Source organism: Manacus candei, unplaced genomic scaffold, assembly GCF_025592945.1.
Source record: "Manacus candei isolate 608988 ecotype Guabito, Panama unplaced genomic scaffold, ASM2559294v1 h1tg000015l, whole genome shotgun sequence".
NCBI classification, from domain to species: Eukaryota; Metazoa; Chordata; class Aves; order Passeriformes; family Pipridae; genus Manacus; species Manacus candei.
In genome coordinates, this window is record NW_026138063.1 from 23,095,515 (window position 1) to 23,108,845 (window position 13,331).

Here is a 13,331-nt window from a genome sequence, read left to right on the forward strand (position 1 = left end):
CTTGTCCTGGCAGCAGGACACTGGGGAGCAAGTGGTTATTAAGTGGGGGAGTTAACTTATCCAACCTTGATGTAAGGGGTTTTCAGTTCTTACAGAGCTCTCTGACCATAGCAATGAATTTGGTCTGCAGTTGCTGTGAGTATTTTTGCAGGAAACAAGGCTGAGATCAGACTGGAGACATCCCAGGAAAAAAGGAAAGAAATGCCACCTTCTTCTTTACTACTGTCATAAGAAGCAACAGAGATAACCTATTGTTTGTCACCTCACATGTCTGTCTGCTTAGGAAGCAGTTCCTGAAACAGAGGAAGTCTGCTGTAGCTATTCAGTCAGCCTGGAGAGGCTACTGCTGCCGGAAGGACTTCAGAATGGTAAGATGAAGGTGTACACATATATGTGTGTGTGTGTGTGTTTGTTTGTTTATCTACTATGCCCTGCCAGACTGAGTAGAGTATTAGGAATGAAGATATTCACAAATGAAGGGAGAAGAGGCAAGATGGCAGGGTGTAAGGAAGGCTGTAAAGTCCAAGGAGGACTCTGGGACATCTCAGGGCTTGCTGAATTCTGCTTTCTGGTGAAATAGGAACCCTCCTGCACTGCTTCTCTTGCAATTGCCACATCCATGGCTCCAAGGGTGTGACTTTGCTTGCTTCCATTCACTTGCTTCATGTCTGCTCTGTTCCTTCCCTTGTCATAATCCCAGGCTATCACTGTCACTCTCTGGAGCCATTCCCTGAATAGATCCCCCAGATAAATCCGTATATCTTGTTTTAAAGTCGTTTTACTGGCAGGAAAACCAGTAAAGTACCTTTTAAAGCATAAAAGCTACTATTACATTAGCTGCTTCCAGTGTCTTTATGCAGTCCCTGAATTTTGTTGTCTTCTACCCATGCCAGCTCACTGGCAGTCTCCCTGGTTTTGAAGTGACCCGCTGTCTCTCCCATCCCTCAGGCGATGCTGGGTTTCGGGCGCCTGCAGGCGCTGTACCGCAGCCGGCAGCTGGCCCAGCACTACGGGGCCACCCGGGCCCGCATCATCAGGCTCCAAGCGCGGTGCCGGGGTTACCTGGTGCGCCAGAGGGTGGCAGAGCAGAAGAAAGCCGTGTGTGTCATACAGGCGTACGCCAGGGGCATGTTGGCTCGCCAGACCTACCAGAGGAGGAAGGGGGAGGTACGCTCACGGATAACTTGTTTCTATGAAATTCCAGTCTCACGAACAGCAAGCGTTGCCGTGGCATAGCGCTAGGTGCGGATATTCATTTGGGGATATTTTATTTTGAGCTCTTGTAAAGCCCAAAAGCAGAGTGTTAGGCAGACTGATCTTGTTTACATTTGCTTTATGTGATCATTAGCATGGGGCAAAACTTCACTGACACAGCTGAAGCGGTTTTGACAGAAGGCAGGAGAAAAGATGTGTGTGCATGGATCTCTCCTGCAAGGGGAGATCCTTTTCTACAGAAAGGCCTGCTAATGGCACTCAGGGATCCATGAAGGGAATCCTAACGCAGTGTGTCTTGTTGTGTGCTACCAGCCCCTGATAGTCCACAGCACGTTGGAGGCCTCTCCATGACCTCCTTGATGTACTAATGTCCTGTATAAACAGGACAAAGCCAATTTGCAGATTTCTGCCTCTTCCCTAAAATGCCCGATCTAGAACTGAGTCCCTGTTGGGAAAAAGTGCTGGTGTGGACAGCTCGTTAATGGCTGAAGGGACCTGGCTCAGCAGTTGTACAAATGGTCACAGAATGTTGTCCACAGAACAAGCTGGAAGCCAGGAATATCCACCTGGAGGAAGAGGAAGGTCTCATCCAAGTCCTTGGACCAGTGAAAGCAACAGAAGAAGCTATGAGATTACAAAAGGTAGGTATGTTGGTGGAAGAACACTGAGTGATATGTTCCTTGGCTAACAAGACAGCTTGCCCTTGCCTAGACCAGACCTGCAGACTTGTTCAAACATCTGAGCACTGCTATATTTTAAGAAAGAGAAAACGTAGTTGCAAACCTATTTGTAATAATGCTTTGAAAATGGGACAAGCCAAACACATACACGTTTCTGACTGCAGCATGAGCTGGCACGTTAGCCAAATATGCCCAATGCTATTACAACCCCCTGACACAAAACCTTTTTAAATTTTAAATGTTGTGGGGGTTTCTGCTGTTAGAAATTCTGTGTTTTCCCTGTATTATCTCTTGTTGATAAAGTTCTTGAATAATTGCACATCATTATCAATAGGCCAACAGTCCATAAGGACAGCTGTAAGAGCAAGGCCCTGCTGCTGATGTGCCAGATCTTTGTGACTGCTTGACACAAGCAACATTTGATTTCCCATTCCACTACTGCACTGGTAGGGCTGGACCTCACTGTCACACACCTTTGTAATAGTGTTTCCTCTTCACACTCCTTCATTCTAACAGAATGATGTTCAAGTCATGCCTAACCTATTTCTATGTTTATTTCTATGCCTGGCAACTCAGGAGAGAGAGGAGGCCGAAGCAACACAAAGGAGTAACACACCAACAAATCATGATGTTATCAGTGACCAAGAAATGGTGGACAAAATTTTTGGGTTCTTACCTTCTATGATTGGAGGCCAAGAAGGACAGGCTCCTCTGGGTTTTGAGGTACAGAGCTGCAGACTGGTAATGAGTCATGCTTATCCCTTGTGTAAGTCCACTGACTGCTGGAATTCCATCAGTGGTCAGTTCTGTTTAATGAACTTCTGTACAGTGAAAGAATCACCCAAATTAGTCATCCAGACAGTCGCTGTGACATCTGCTTTCAGAGGTCAGTTCTCAACCGTTTTGGTCACATGCATTTTGAGAACTATATAGCTTCTAACTGCAGATTTGTTTCTTTGGCACAGCCTATTACACTCTGGAGTTTAAGCCAGAAGTTGCCCAGAGTGGTTATATTTTATTTAAGACTTTTTAAAAGCTTTTTGGTTCATTATATCCTCTAATTAGCGTCCAGAGAAAAAGTCACACACTCTTCTCTAAGATAAATACTGTTAATTTAATGAAAAGATATTTTGGCAAAAGGAGTAAAATACAACCAAGAAAAAGCATTTCACTACAACACTCAGTACAAAAACCCATCCCACAGAATCAATGTACTAGCTGTAGTAAAACACAATTCATTGGTTTTAAGTTACCCACAAGAGAAGGAAAAGAAGAAGAAAACAGATTAAAAGAGTGAAGAAAAAGGGATGAAAGAGAGAAGTAGAGAGGGGAAAGTGGAGGCAGCAGGAGAAGAGAAAGAGAGAGAAAAAAGAAAAATAGTTACCCACTAGATTTGATGGTTCACATGGTTCAGGTTGGTGGTTTTCTGCCTGAAAGGTGGAAGTTCATAACCCAAGTTATCCCATGTTCTTAAAAGCAAAACTTGGTATATACTAGTCCTGACAGCTGTAGATGATGGAATTGCATAGGGAGAGGTGGGCAAAATAGAATGGTCTTAGTGCAGGATATGAACAGTGAGGTAACACCTGGATTTTCCATCAGCAATATTGTTGCTGAGGACCAAGACAGGAAGGCCATATGAAGTGGATGTATCTCAGAAGGACAAGCTCTGAGTTCAAATGATCTTTTGGTAGCAGCTGTAAATGGCTTTGAGGTTAGCTGGAAAGGAGGACCTATGACCAAGAAAAAAAACCCCAAAAGCAAACATAAGATTATCAGAGTTCAGGGAAAGAAAATATGCTTCTTCCTCATGTTCTGCACAGGACTTGGAAACAAAGCCTAACAAGCTGGAGGAGGTGGACCTGGACATGGTTCCCATGAGCGTGGAGCTCGAAGAGGAGGCAGATGGTTTGGAGGAGTACACCTTCCCCAAGTTTGCAGCTACTTATTTCCAGGGGTCTTCTACACATACACACATCCGGAGACAGCTACGGCACCCACTGCTCTACCATGATGACAGGGACAATGTCCTGGTATCTTGCTCCTTCTTGTTGTTGCACCTGCTCTGTCCACAGCCCTAGCTTTACAGCTCCCCTCATCCTTGGGTCCCCTGCCTCTGGCACAGCCCTGGGAGCCAGAGACTCTAGAGCCAAGCAGATGGTCTTCAACACTTGTACGAAAAATAACAGTTCTCATCAGCATTTTCTGGCACTTTGCAGGCAGGCACTTCCCACAAACACCTGCCCAACACAGGATCTCTAGTTACCTTCAGTCTACCCAAAGAGGGAACTCAGAGGTTTGTTTTGACTTCTCCAGAAGTTACCCTTTGGGGGCAAAAATGGACCAGAGAGAAGAAGCACCAGAGCTCACCCATTTCTCTGCCCTTGTTAGGGTTGCTGGTCTGTGAGTTAGGACAGAAGGGGGAGGGCCAGGCATCCAATATTCTGTTGAACCAGAGGGGGATTAGGGAGGGTGTTTTCCTTGATGCTAAGCAGCCTTGCAGAACCGAGGATCCCACGTGTCAAGAACTTCACTTTTACTTGGCTTTCTAGTTCTGGGCATGAGGGCTCCTGGAAGAGTCCACTCCACTGCCCAGGTGGGTAAATGCAGGGTGCAGTTCAGCCAAGGTTTCTCCACCTCACTCCAGCCACAGCATACCTGCAAGGTGCCAGTAAAGGGAATGGTGAGGGCTCAGCAACCACAGAGCAAATCTGATATTCTCACCAGAGCTGTACCCTCTTCCTTTAGCATTAAAGTGTTGTGAGTGTTGCTCTCATGTTGTCTGACATGAAACTAAACTCCTCGTGTAAGTAGCAGGAGGAGATGGGAATTTTAACAACTTGGACTGGGTAAAGGAAGAAAATGCTCTTATCTAAACAGGCAGAAATGGCATGAGGCATTGGTTCTCTTGGAGGTGTCTGATTTTGCTTTCTGCTACTACAGGCTTCTCTAGTTGTGTGGGTGATCATCCTGAGGTTCATGGGGGACCTGCCAGAGCCAGCAATGTTTGCCAAGAATTCCACCACCAAGAGCAGCTCTGTGATGACACAGATATATGACACACTTGGCAGAAAAAACCAGGTCCAGTTGAAGAATGACAGCCCGAATATGGTGAGAGAAGCAGGCTGTGTTTTTGTTTTCATTTGCTTTCCTTGGTTTCTGTGCTGTTCTACCAAGAGAGAGAAAAGCAAAGGAACCCTTTCATGCTACTGTACTTGAAATGCTAGAAGTACAAAAGGGCTCCAGTTAGTCCTGGCAGGACACTGCAGCTCCTTCTGGCAGGAGAGGACAAAACAAAAACATCTTCACTTGAGCATCTTTCTGTCCTTAATGAATCATTCTTGCTGTGCATTGAACTAATTTCCTATAGTGGTAATGTCTGTTGCAGAGAGAAGGCAGAAGGGATAACAAAATTTTGAAGGGGATCTCATCCCTGAAGCTGAAACGGTCATCCAAGCTGACAGGGAAGGTAAGAGGTGGAAATAAATTGCTTCCTTTTCTTCTTGCCTGGAACCCTATCTTCACCTTCTGACAGATGTTATGTGACAGCAACCTCCCAGCTGGGAACTTGTTCCCCTGAGAAGCCAGTGCAGCCCTGTGTGGGATACTTGGTGCAGTATTCTTTGGAAATGATCCCCATGGGCAATGCTGTCATCCATACTCTGGCAGAGAGCACAGGGAACAATTTATTATTGAGAACTCTTGGCATTACACAACAGTTTGCCCAAAGCCCTGAACAGACTGAGAACTACCATGTGCTTAGGGCTGTACAGGACAGTACAAGAAAGTTCTCCAAGCCAGTGATAGTGCTGTAACAGTGCATTTAAGGAGTTACCTGGAGACAGAAGGGGGGAATGTGGCCTGGCTCTAACTGCTCCTGCACTGAGCAGACAGCGGTTTATCCAGAAAGATAGAAAAGGAGTGTCTCTCATTTCTGAGAGAGTTGCCTGCTAAGAGGGGGGGTTTCTAGAACACTCTGGGGTTCTACTTGCTTTCCTTCAGGTGACAGACCAGCTGCGAAGTGGAGAAGAGGCTTTCCAAGAGGACACCTCGATCTCTGAGAGACCGATGTCCAACCTAGAAAAAGTGCACTTCATTATTGGCAATGCAATTCTGCGTCCTGCCATCAGGTAGGAAGTTTGTACCTCCTTCCTAGGACTAGATGCCCATTACATGAAGGAAATCCAGCATTCCCTTTCCACAGTCCTGGAGAATGACTCCTTTATTGTTTTTCCCAGTATTTTCATGTTGCAGTTTAGGCCAGCTGCCTTCTGAATATCCCGCGGGTATGAAACGGGGCAGAGCTCAGGGCTGTAACCCAATAACATCTGGTGGAACATAGCCCTAGGATGAGGGAGAAGAGTCACTCAGAAGAGTAAGAAATATGGAGTTAATGGATGAGAGGTTTCCCAATAGCCTATTGCTGAGTCCTCAAGCAATGTCCCCAAATCAGAGGCAGCTGAAGGTCTGGATTGCTGAGTGTATCAGCCACTAAGAAGAAATCCTGTCCACAAGCAGTGTGAGGCTGGACCTTAGGCCAAGCTTGGTGTGAGGATAAGACACAAGCTGGTTGGTCCTGGCCTGACCCCATGAATCTTCTCCTCTGTTTTAGCTTACGTAACATTTTTCTGTAACAAAGCCCACAGGCACAGGCCCTGCCTTGACCTCAGTCATGGGCTGCTTTCCTCTCTACACTGTGGCTTTGTTTCAGTCAAGACACTCCCTGAAGCAGATTCTCAGCTGGAAAAATTGCCTTCAGTCCATGTATCATAACAGCCACAGGCTAAGCACCTATCCCCTTGCCCTGTGTTTCATCATATGTTCTATCAGGGAACCAAAACCTTATCCGACTTATGTCCTCCCACATCAGATTTGCCAGATGTGTGTTGCAAGAGTCAAGAAAAATTAAGATGATTTTTTAAAAGAAGTTTTGTCTGTATACAGATTTTTGAATCTGTTTCCCATACTTCCTTGCTGCAGGCAATTTGCATTTTCAGAAGCTCACTCTGAAGTGCCTGTCCAAGGATTCACTCCAAGTTTGTATATAAATATATATACCAAAAAAAAATATATAAAATTAAGGAGGGTGTCCCACCATCCTTATCCCCAGAACCACCTAGGAGCAAACAGACAAAAGCCAAGGTACAAGCCACATGCTCTAGAGAGCTTGGAGCATGGTGGGACAGCAATGCCATTTCCCAGCTGGATGACCTAGCAGTTGTTATCCCTGCACAGTACCCCTGCTTGTCACAGGAGGTACCCCAGCATGGGAATTATTGCACTTAAACTGCTTGAGGAAGAAGGGGTGGCAAAGGGCCCTGAGCATACCTTGAGCCTTTTCCATGACCAAGTTATTTCCTGTGGTGCATCACGGGTGGTATCCCAGCTAATGCAGTTAAATCTAGCTCAGTTAAATCTAGCATGATTTCATCATGCTGCAACTGCACCATGCTTGCAGTGGAAACATAGCCAAAGACAGCTGAAAGACAGTGAATCATTATCTGTTGCTCTCACATATTTCATTACAGAGATGAGATTTATTGCCAGATTTGCAAGCAACTCACTGAAAACAGCAACAGGAGCAGCTACGCTCGCGGCTGGATCCTTCTGTCCCTTTGCCTTGGCTGCTTCCCTCCCTCAGACACCTTTGTGAAGGTACACTGCTAACCTTTCCAACAGCACCTCACGTGCCTGGGCTCAGCTGGGGTCTTGTGTATTTTGATGATTTGATGCTGACAACCACACAAAAATGTTTGGCTGCCACAGCAGCTGGTGCTGTGGTTTCAGCAGATACTCTCTCATCTCATATCCTTATCTGAGAATTTAAATAAATTATTGCTACATTCACGTTTAATTTTTTTTCAATCCATGTCATACAGGTTGGATTCTGTTTTTCATCACAGCTCTCATTTTAGATCTCTAATCTGCAAAGAATCTGGCAAATTTTAACCTCTCCAATTCTACCTTTCCAACATTTAAAAGGTGTCTCCAGTTTAGTGATTAAATATACTCAGGAGGCCAGTATAAAATCACCCCTCATATTTTACCAATTCTTACCCTACATTTCCAAGCCCTAAAAAATCCAGTAGAGATTTGACCTTTTCTTAAATCATGCATTTCCACGTTTCATCATCATCATCATGGCTGGGCTTCACGAACGAAGATTTGGGATTTCCAACTTTAAATGGATGATAAATCCACTTCACCACAGGATAAAAACCCAACCTGTGGCTCCAACTTGATATCAGCCTTCCTCCTAGATTTCAAAGGCAAACAGGATCTATGGATGTGCCTGAAAATTCAGCCTTGCTTTACTGACACCCTAGTTCAAATGATTAATATAATCATAAATGCTGCTAAATGGACACTACTTGTAACAAACCAAACACATCATATTTTGATACCAGGCTTCATCCAAGGACTCTGAACTGTGCAGAATTCATAAAAGACATGACCTCTAGGAATCCTGAATCATTAAAACAGCCAGGTGAATGCCCATGCTTGCACTAAATACAGATATGCAAATACCAGTCTGTGTCACCCAAGAGCCACACAGTCTCCAAAAGCTCAGTTTATCCAATTCTTCTCTTCCAAAGTCCAATCTTAATCATGGACTTCAGCTACTGATATTGCCAGAGAACTTGATAAAACTGAAAGTATCAGTCATTGCCAGTTCTAACCCGCAATTAACTCTCTTCCCAGCACTGTTCATACAGACTTCAGGCTCTTCAGTTGAAGAGTTAGTTGCTCTAAGCTAATCATAGAATAAAGTGTAATATTTTTCACATAGTTAAACAAGTGAATAGACTGACACAAGTCTTCCCCTCGGGACTGAAAGCTCTGAAGAATGAGTGAAAACCAAGTGTCTCAAACCTCCTTTTTGAAAACCCTAATTCCAACTCTAACCTTTAATGCTGTCTGATGAACTGAAAGCTAACGGATCGCTCTGATCTAGTGTGTCAGCTACAAAAGGCTTGTGACATTTTAAGAGGATCAGTGTTTCCTAACTGCCTCTCGTGCTCTGTGCACACAGTACCTGCTGAATTTCATCCACCACGGGCCCGCGGGCTACGCTCCTTATTGCGCCGAGCGCCTCAGACGCACCTACGTCAACGGGGCGCGGACTGAGCCACCCAGCTGGCTGGAGCTGCAGGTACCAACTCCCTCTTTGCCTCCTTATGTCCATCTGTGACATTTTATACTGCTCTGCATTTACTGACCTGTACTAACAGATCTTCCTAAATCCGGTCACGGAAATCAATCGCGCAAGGGGATTGCAAACCAGCTGCCTTGGCCTGGGCAGTTTCTTGGGCACACCTCTTCTGGCTGTTCAGTTAGCCTAAATTCGGCAGAGGATGTAAGTTAAAAGCTGCAACACATGATTTGAAAGGAGATACCTCCATCCACTCAGGAGCCACAGGCCAGAAACGACCTCCTGAGGGAAGCTCTTACCATCACTTTTGGAAAAAACGGAGCAGGGCTTATGCTTTTAAAATGGAGAGGAGTTTAATGGGGCTATATTGTCCTCCTCTTCCTTTAAATGTCATCCTAGTAATTGTAAGTTACACACTCCCTCTTCAAGGAAAAGCCTCAGTTCAATTCCTTCCTAAATCTCAGTGACCCTATTGCCTAACACACATCTTCCTGGGCAAACTACTTGATTCAGGCCATCTCTCCACTGATGTGTGCAAGGCTGTTCCCAAAAGTCATCAGGACAACAATGGCTCATGAAAAGTCTATCAGTCCACACTGTTGTGTGATAATGACCTCTCCTGAGGAGAGAACTTGAGTCCAGTGCTGCTCCAGGGATGTAATTTACATTTCAGACTCACTGTGCATTGAAGAAACTGTGTGGGTTTTGGAGATTCGCTTTTAGATTGTTGAGTGTGTAGTACAGTGTGTGGAGCTCAAATCTAAATGCCTTCTTCATTCTTCAGAGAAAAGTGAGGTTTGCCCATAATTTTTTTCTCTCATTTCATTCTGACTAACAGGCAACAAAGCAGAAGAAACCCATTATGTTTAACGTCACCCTCATGAACGGCCAAAGCATCACTGTCCCTGCAGACTCTGCTTCCATTGCCAAAGAGATCTGTCAGTTCATAGCAGACAAAACCAAATTGAAGGATGCCTTTGGTTTTTCACTCTACATCGCTGTGTTTGATAAGGTAAAGTGCAGAAAAATAGAATGAAAGCTCCCTTCTCTTTCTGTGGAGTTGCTGCTGCCCACCCAGCCTCACTGAGGACTCCCTCTGACTTCTGGAGCACCCTCAACCCAGTCCTGAACTCAGACCAAATCAGTTCTGAATCCCAGCTGGATCTCAGGACCTGATAATCCTATTCTGCCTTTCTGCTGGCTCACCACTTAGCAATTCCTGCTGCAGCACTGTAGGGTTTCCTTTGCCAGGTCACATAACTAATAAAAATACATCCACTTACCCCATACAACTTGCACACCCACCTGCTTATCTTTTCAGAGGTTTTCCTGCTGTCGGGAGACCAGGAGCTTCGTGCCTGTGGCCCTTCCCTCAGCCCCAGGGCAGGCATGCCAGTAACGCAGTGTCCCTCTGTGGCAGGTGTGGTCGCTGGGCGGGGGCCGGGATCACGTCCTGGATGCCATCTCCCAGTGTGAGCAGCTGGTGAGGGAGCGGGGCACCCACGAGCGCCACGCGCCCTGGCGCCTCTACTTCCGCAAGGAAATCTTCACCCCCTGGCACAGCTCCCAGGAGGATCCTGTCAGCACGGATCTCATTTACCACCAAGTCATTCGCGGCGTCCGGTTTGGCGAGTACCGCTGTGAGAAGGTGGGTCTCCCGATTCATCTCCGAAAGAGTCAGAACTGTATTAACACTTCCCACCTTAAAAAAAGCATGAAGATGAACTAAGTTTGCAGTGGATGTGGACAGTCCTTCCCTTCTTAGTGAACAATTCCTGTCCAGGTGATTGGGCCAGATGTCACACTGGCAGCTCTAATTAGTATTTTTTCCTTCCCTGCAACTTTCAGTTTATGTGGCAGCAGGAGGCATGTCCAAAGGGGCAAACTGGGTCTTATTTTAAAATATCTTTGCTAATAATTTCTCTGATGCTATGATTGTGTGAAGTTCATCCCTCCTTATACTGGATGACTCTTAAGAGTTTTCTAGACAAAAATGAAGAAAACCCCATTCCTAAACTGGCTTCAAGGTTGAATGAGGCTATCTGGCCTTTTTGACATCTTTCTAGGCCTCTTTTAATGGATTAATTGTTTCAGGAGGAGGATTTGGTGGAAATAGGTGCAAAATATTGTTATATCCAATTTGGAGATTCCATCCACAATGAACTTGTGCAGAAGGTGCTCCATGACTGTATCCCAGTGAAACAGCTGAAGTCCAAGCCCCTGGAAAAGTGGGTGAGCCTTATAACCTATGCACATGCTAAGGTAAGAGGTTTGTCTGGCAGTGCTGGGTAACCACTCTTGAGCACCAGCTTCTGCTTCTTTTACCATTTCCATTTACGAATAGTCTGTAGGGGGAAGAATAAAACCCAGCTCAGTTTGTATATCCCAAATAGCTTGTCAGGGCTGGGGCAGCAGAGAACCTTTCCACTCACTCTTCCATTTAAGACTCAGCAGGGGGCAGAATGAAAAAGTACATTTAAATCTCTGAATAGATTAGCTTTTAAGGCAACCAAGTCAGGATGAATGTGGGGTGGAATATTGGTTTTGATCTAGAAATGGATTACCTGAATTATTTCCATGGCACCCAAAGTGTGTTAGACTCTAAACAGATAAGTCAGTGTGGACTGGGGGGAAATTTGGAATCTGCATGCCTGTGGGCAATCTTAGCTGCATGTGGCTTGGGCCTCTGGAGACTGTTCCTGATTTACTTACGCCAGGTAGCCTTGGCACCTGTGACAGCAGAGGGTTGTTGGGAATCTCTGGGATCAGGCTTGCTCTTTATTGTCTGCAGATCATGCAAACCACATTTTACTGAGAAAACCTCGGGTGTGTTTTTATCCTGCAGGCCCCATACACACAGGACCGTCTCTCCTCTCAGACTGTGAAGGAGCAACTTGTAGATTTTGCTCGCTTTCACTGGCCTTTGCTTTTTTCCCGATTCTTTGAAGTCACTAAGTTTTCAGGTAATACCTGGAGCCTGGGAAGTAGAGGACAGCTATAAGATCAATAGAAGAAGACTTGCATAGCATTGCTAAGGATCTTTTTCTGTATTTTCAGGGCCCAGCTTGCCTAAGAACCACTTCATCGTTGCTATAAATTGGAAAGGTATCTGCTTCTTGGATGAGTCAGAAAAGCGGCTCCTTGAGCTGACCTTCCCAGAGATAACTGGCATCCACACCAACAGGTGAAGGCCCCAGAAAGACAATATCTGCCGAAGGCATCTTTTCCATACTCAGAAAGCATGCACTTTCTCTGCCATCTCCTTAGGTGATTTGATCTGCGCCTGGAAAGGTGGCTTAGCCTAGGTCTGGGAAACAGAAAGGGAAAGCTTCTGAGAAGCCTATAAAGGAAATACTGAAATGGTTAGATCCTTCCAGCTGATGGAACATGATCCTCCTCAGTCAAAAAGGTGTAAGGAAGCACAGATAAGCATAAAGACAAGAACAGCCCAAATAACTGACATCGTTAAGCCACTGTCTGCCGTGCATGCTGGGAGTTCATTTACTTCTCAGGTGTCATGGACCTGAGCAGGATAACGAGGGAAAGAGGATAACCACTGGCTAGCTCAGGGCACACATCCTTGTGTCACTCAGAGAAAAGGGTCTTACATACATGAAAAAAACCCCTGTGAGGACCGTCAGAGATTCTGCCTGGTTACTCCAAAAGAAGGATGTTCGTTTGTCTATAATGAAGCACTTTTGTACAAAACATGATGGAGTCCAGAGTAAAGCTGAACCACTTCTGACCTTCACACCTACCAGTTCATGGGAGGGCAAATTAAGAGCTCCCGATACTGGCTGTAAGGGAGTTATCTGCAAGGTGTAGAGGTGCCTTGGCTGTGTTTGCAGATGGGTCTCTAAGCTTTTCAGATGCTCTGGTAACCAATTGTTCCTTAATACATAGGGCAGTGAAGTCATTTGGACAGAGTTGCACACTCATCACACTTCGTGCTGAGGAGTTTGTCCTGACATCTGTAAACAGCGTCGCCATTGCTGAACTGGTGGTGACATTCCTGGAAGGACTGAAGAAAAGATCACCATTTGCTGTGGCAATGCAAGAGAAAAAATCCCAGGGTAAGTCTTACAACTTTTCTACAGGGTGGGGAAGAAATCTGAATTGTTGAAGGTGCTCACAGAGGACAGGAGGAACTTCAGCAAGAGTCCCTTTGCTCCAGGAGGGATGCCTCAGCACAGCAATGCAGAGCACAAGGAAATGGGATTCAGTACCTTTGCATACAAATCACCTTTTCCTCCTCCTTCTACCTCTTTGCATATTTTATTTAG

General features: G+C 45.5%; 1 protein-coding gene across 3 annotated transcripts in view; it reads left to right on the forward strand.

Moving 5' to 3' along the window:
- Positions 1 to 13,331, forward strand: part of MYO7B (myosin VIIB) — a 52,032-nt gene that overhangs the window by 22,950 nt on the left and 15,751 nt on the right. For all 3 annotated transcript variants that reach the window (XM_051782345.1, XM_051782344.1, XM_051782346.1), the window contains 16 exons: positions 284 to 368; positions 949 to 1,167; positions 1,755 to 1,856; positions 2,472 to 2,618; positions 3,719 to 3,928; positions 4,839 to 5,006; positions 5,284 to 5,364; positions 5,898 to 6,025; positions 7,424 to 7,550; positions 8,929 to 9,048; positions 9,887 to 10,060; positions 10,469 to 10,696; positions 11,143 to 11,310; positions 11,894 to 12,011; positions 12,106 to 12,232; positions 12,952 to 13,121. In XM_051782345.1, coding sequence (XP_051638305.1) covers positions 284 to 368; positions 949 to 1,167; positions 1,755 to 1,856; positions 2,472 to 2,618; positions 3,719 to 3,928; positions 4,839 to 5,006; positions 5,284 to 5,364; positions 5,898 to 6,025; positions 7,424 to 7,550; positions 8,929 to 9,048; positions 9,887 to 10,060; positions 10,469 to 10,696; positions 11,143 to 11,310; positions 11,894 to 12,011; positions 12,106 to 12,232; positions 12,952 to 13,121 — 2,372 coding nt within the window. The remainder of the gene's footprint in view (positions 1 to 283; positions 369 to 948; positions 1,168 to 1,754; positions 1,857 to 2,471; positions 2,619 to 3,718; positions 3,929 to 4,838; positions 5,007 to 5,283; positions 5,365 to 5,897; positions 6,026 to 7,423; positions 7,551 to 8,928; positions 9,049 to 9,886; positions 10,061 to 10,468; positions 10,697 to 11,142; positions 11,311 to 11,893; positions 12,012 to 12,105; positions 12,233 to 12,951; positions 13,122 to 13,331) is intronic.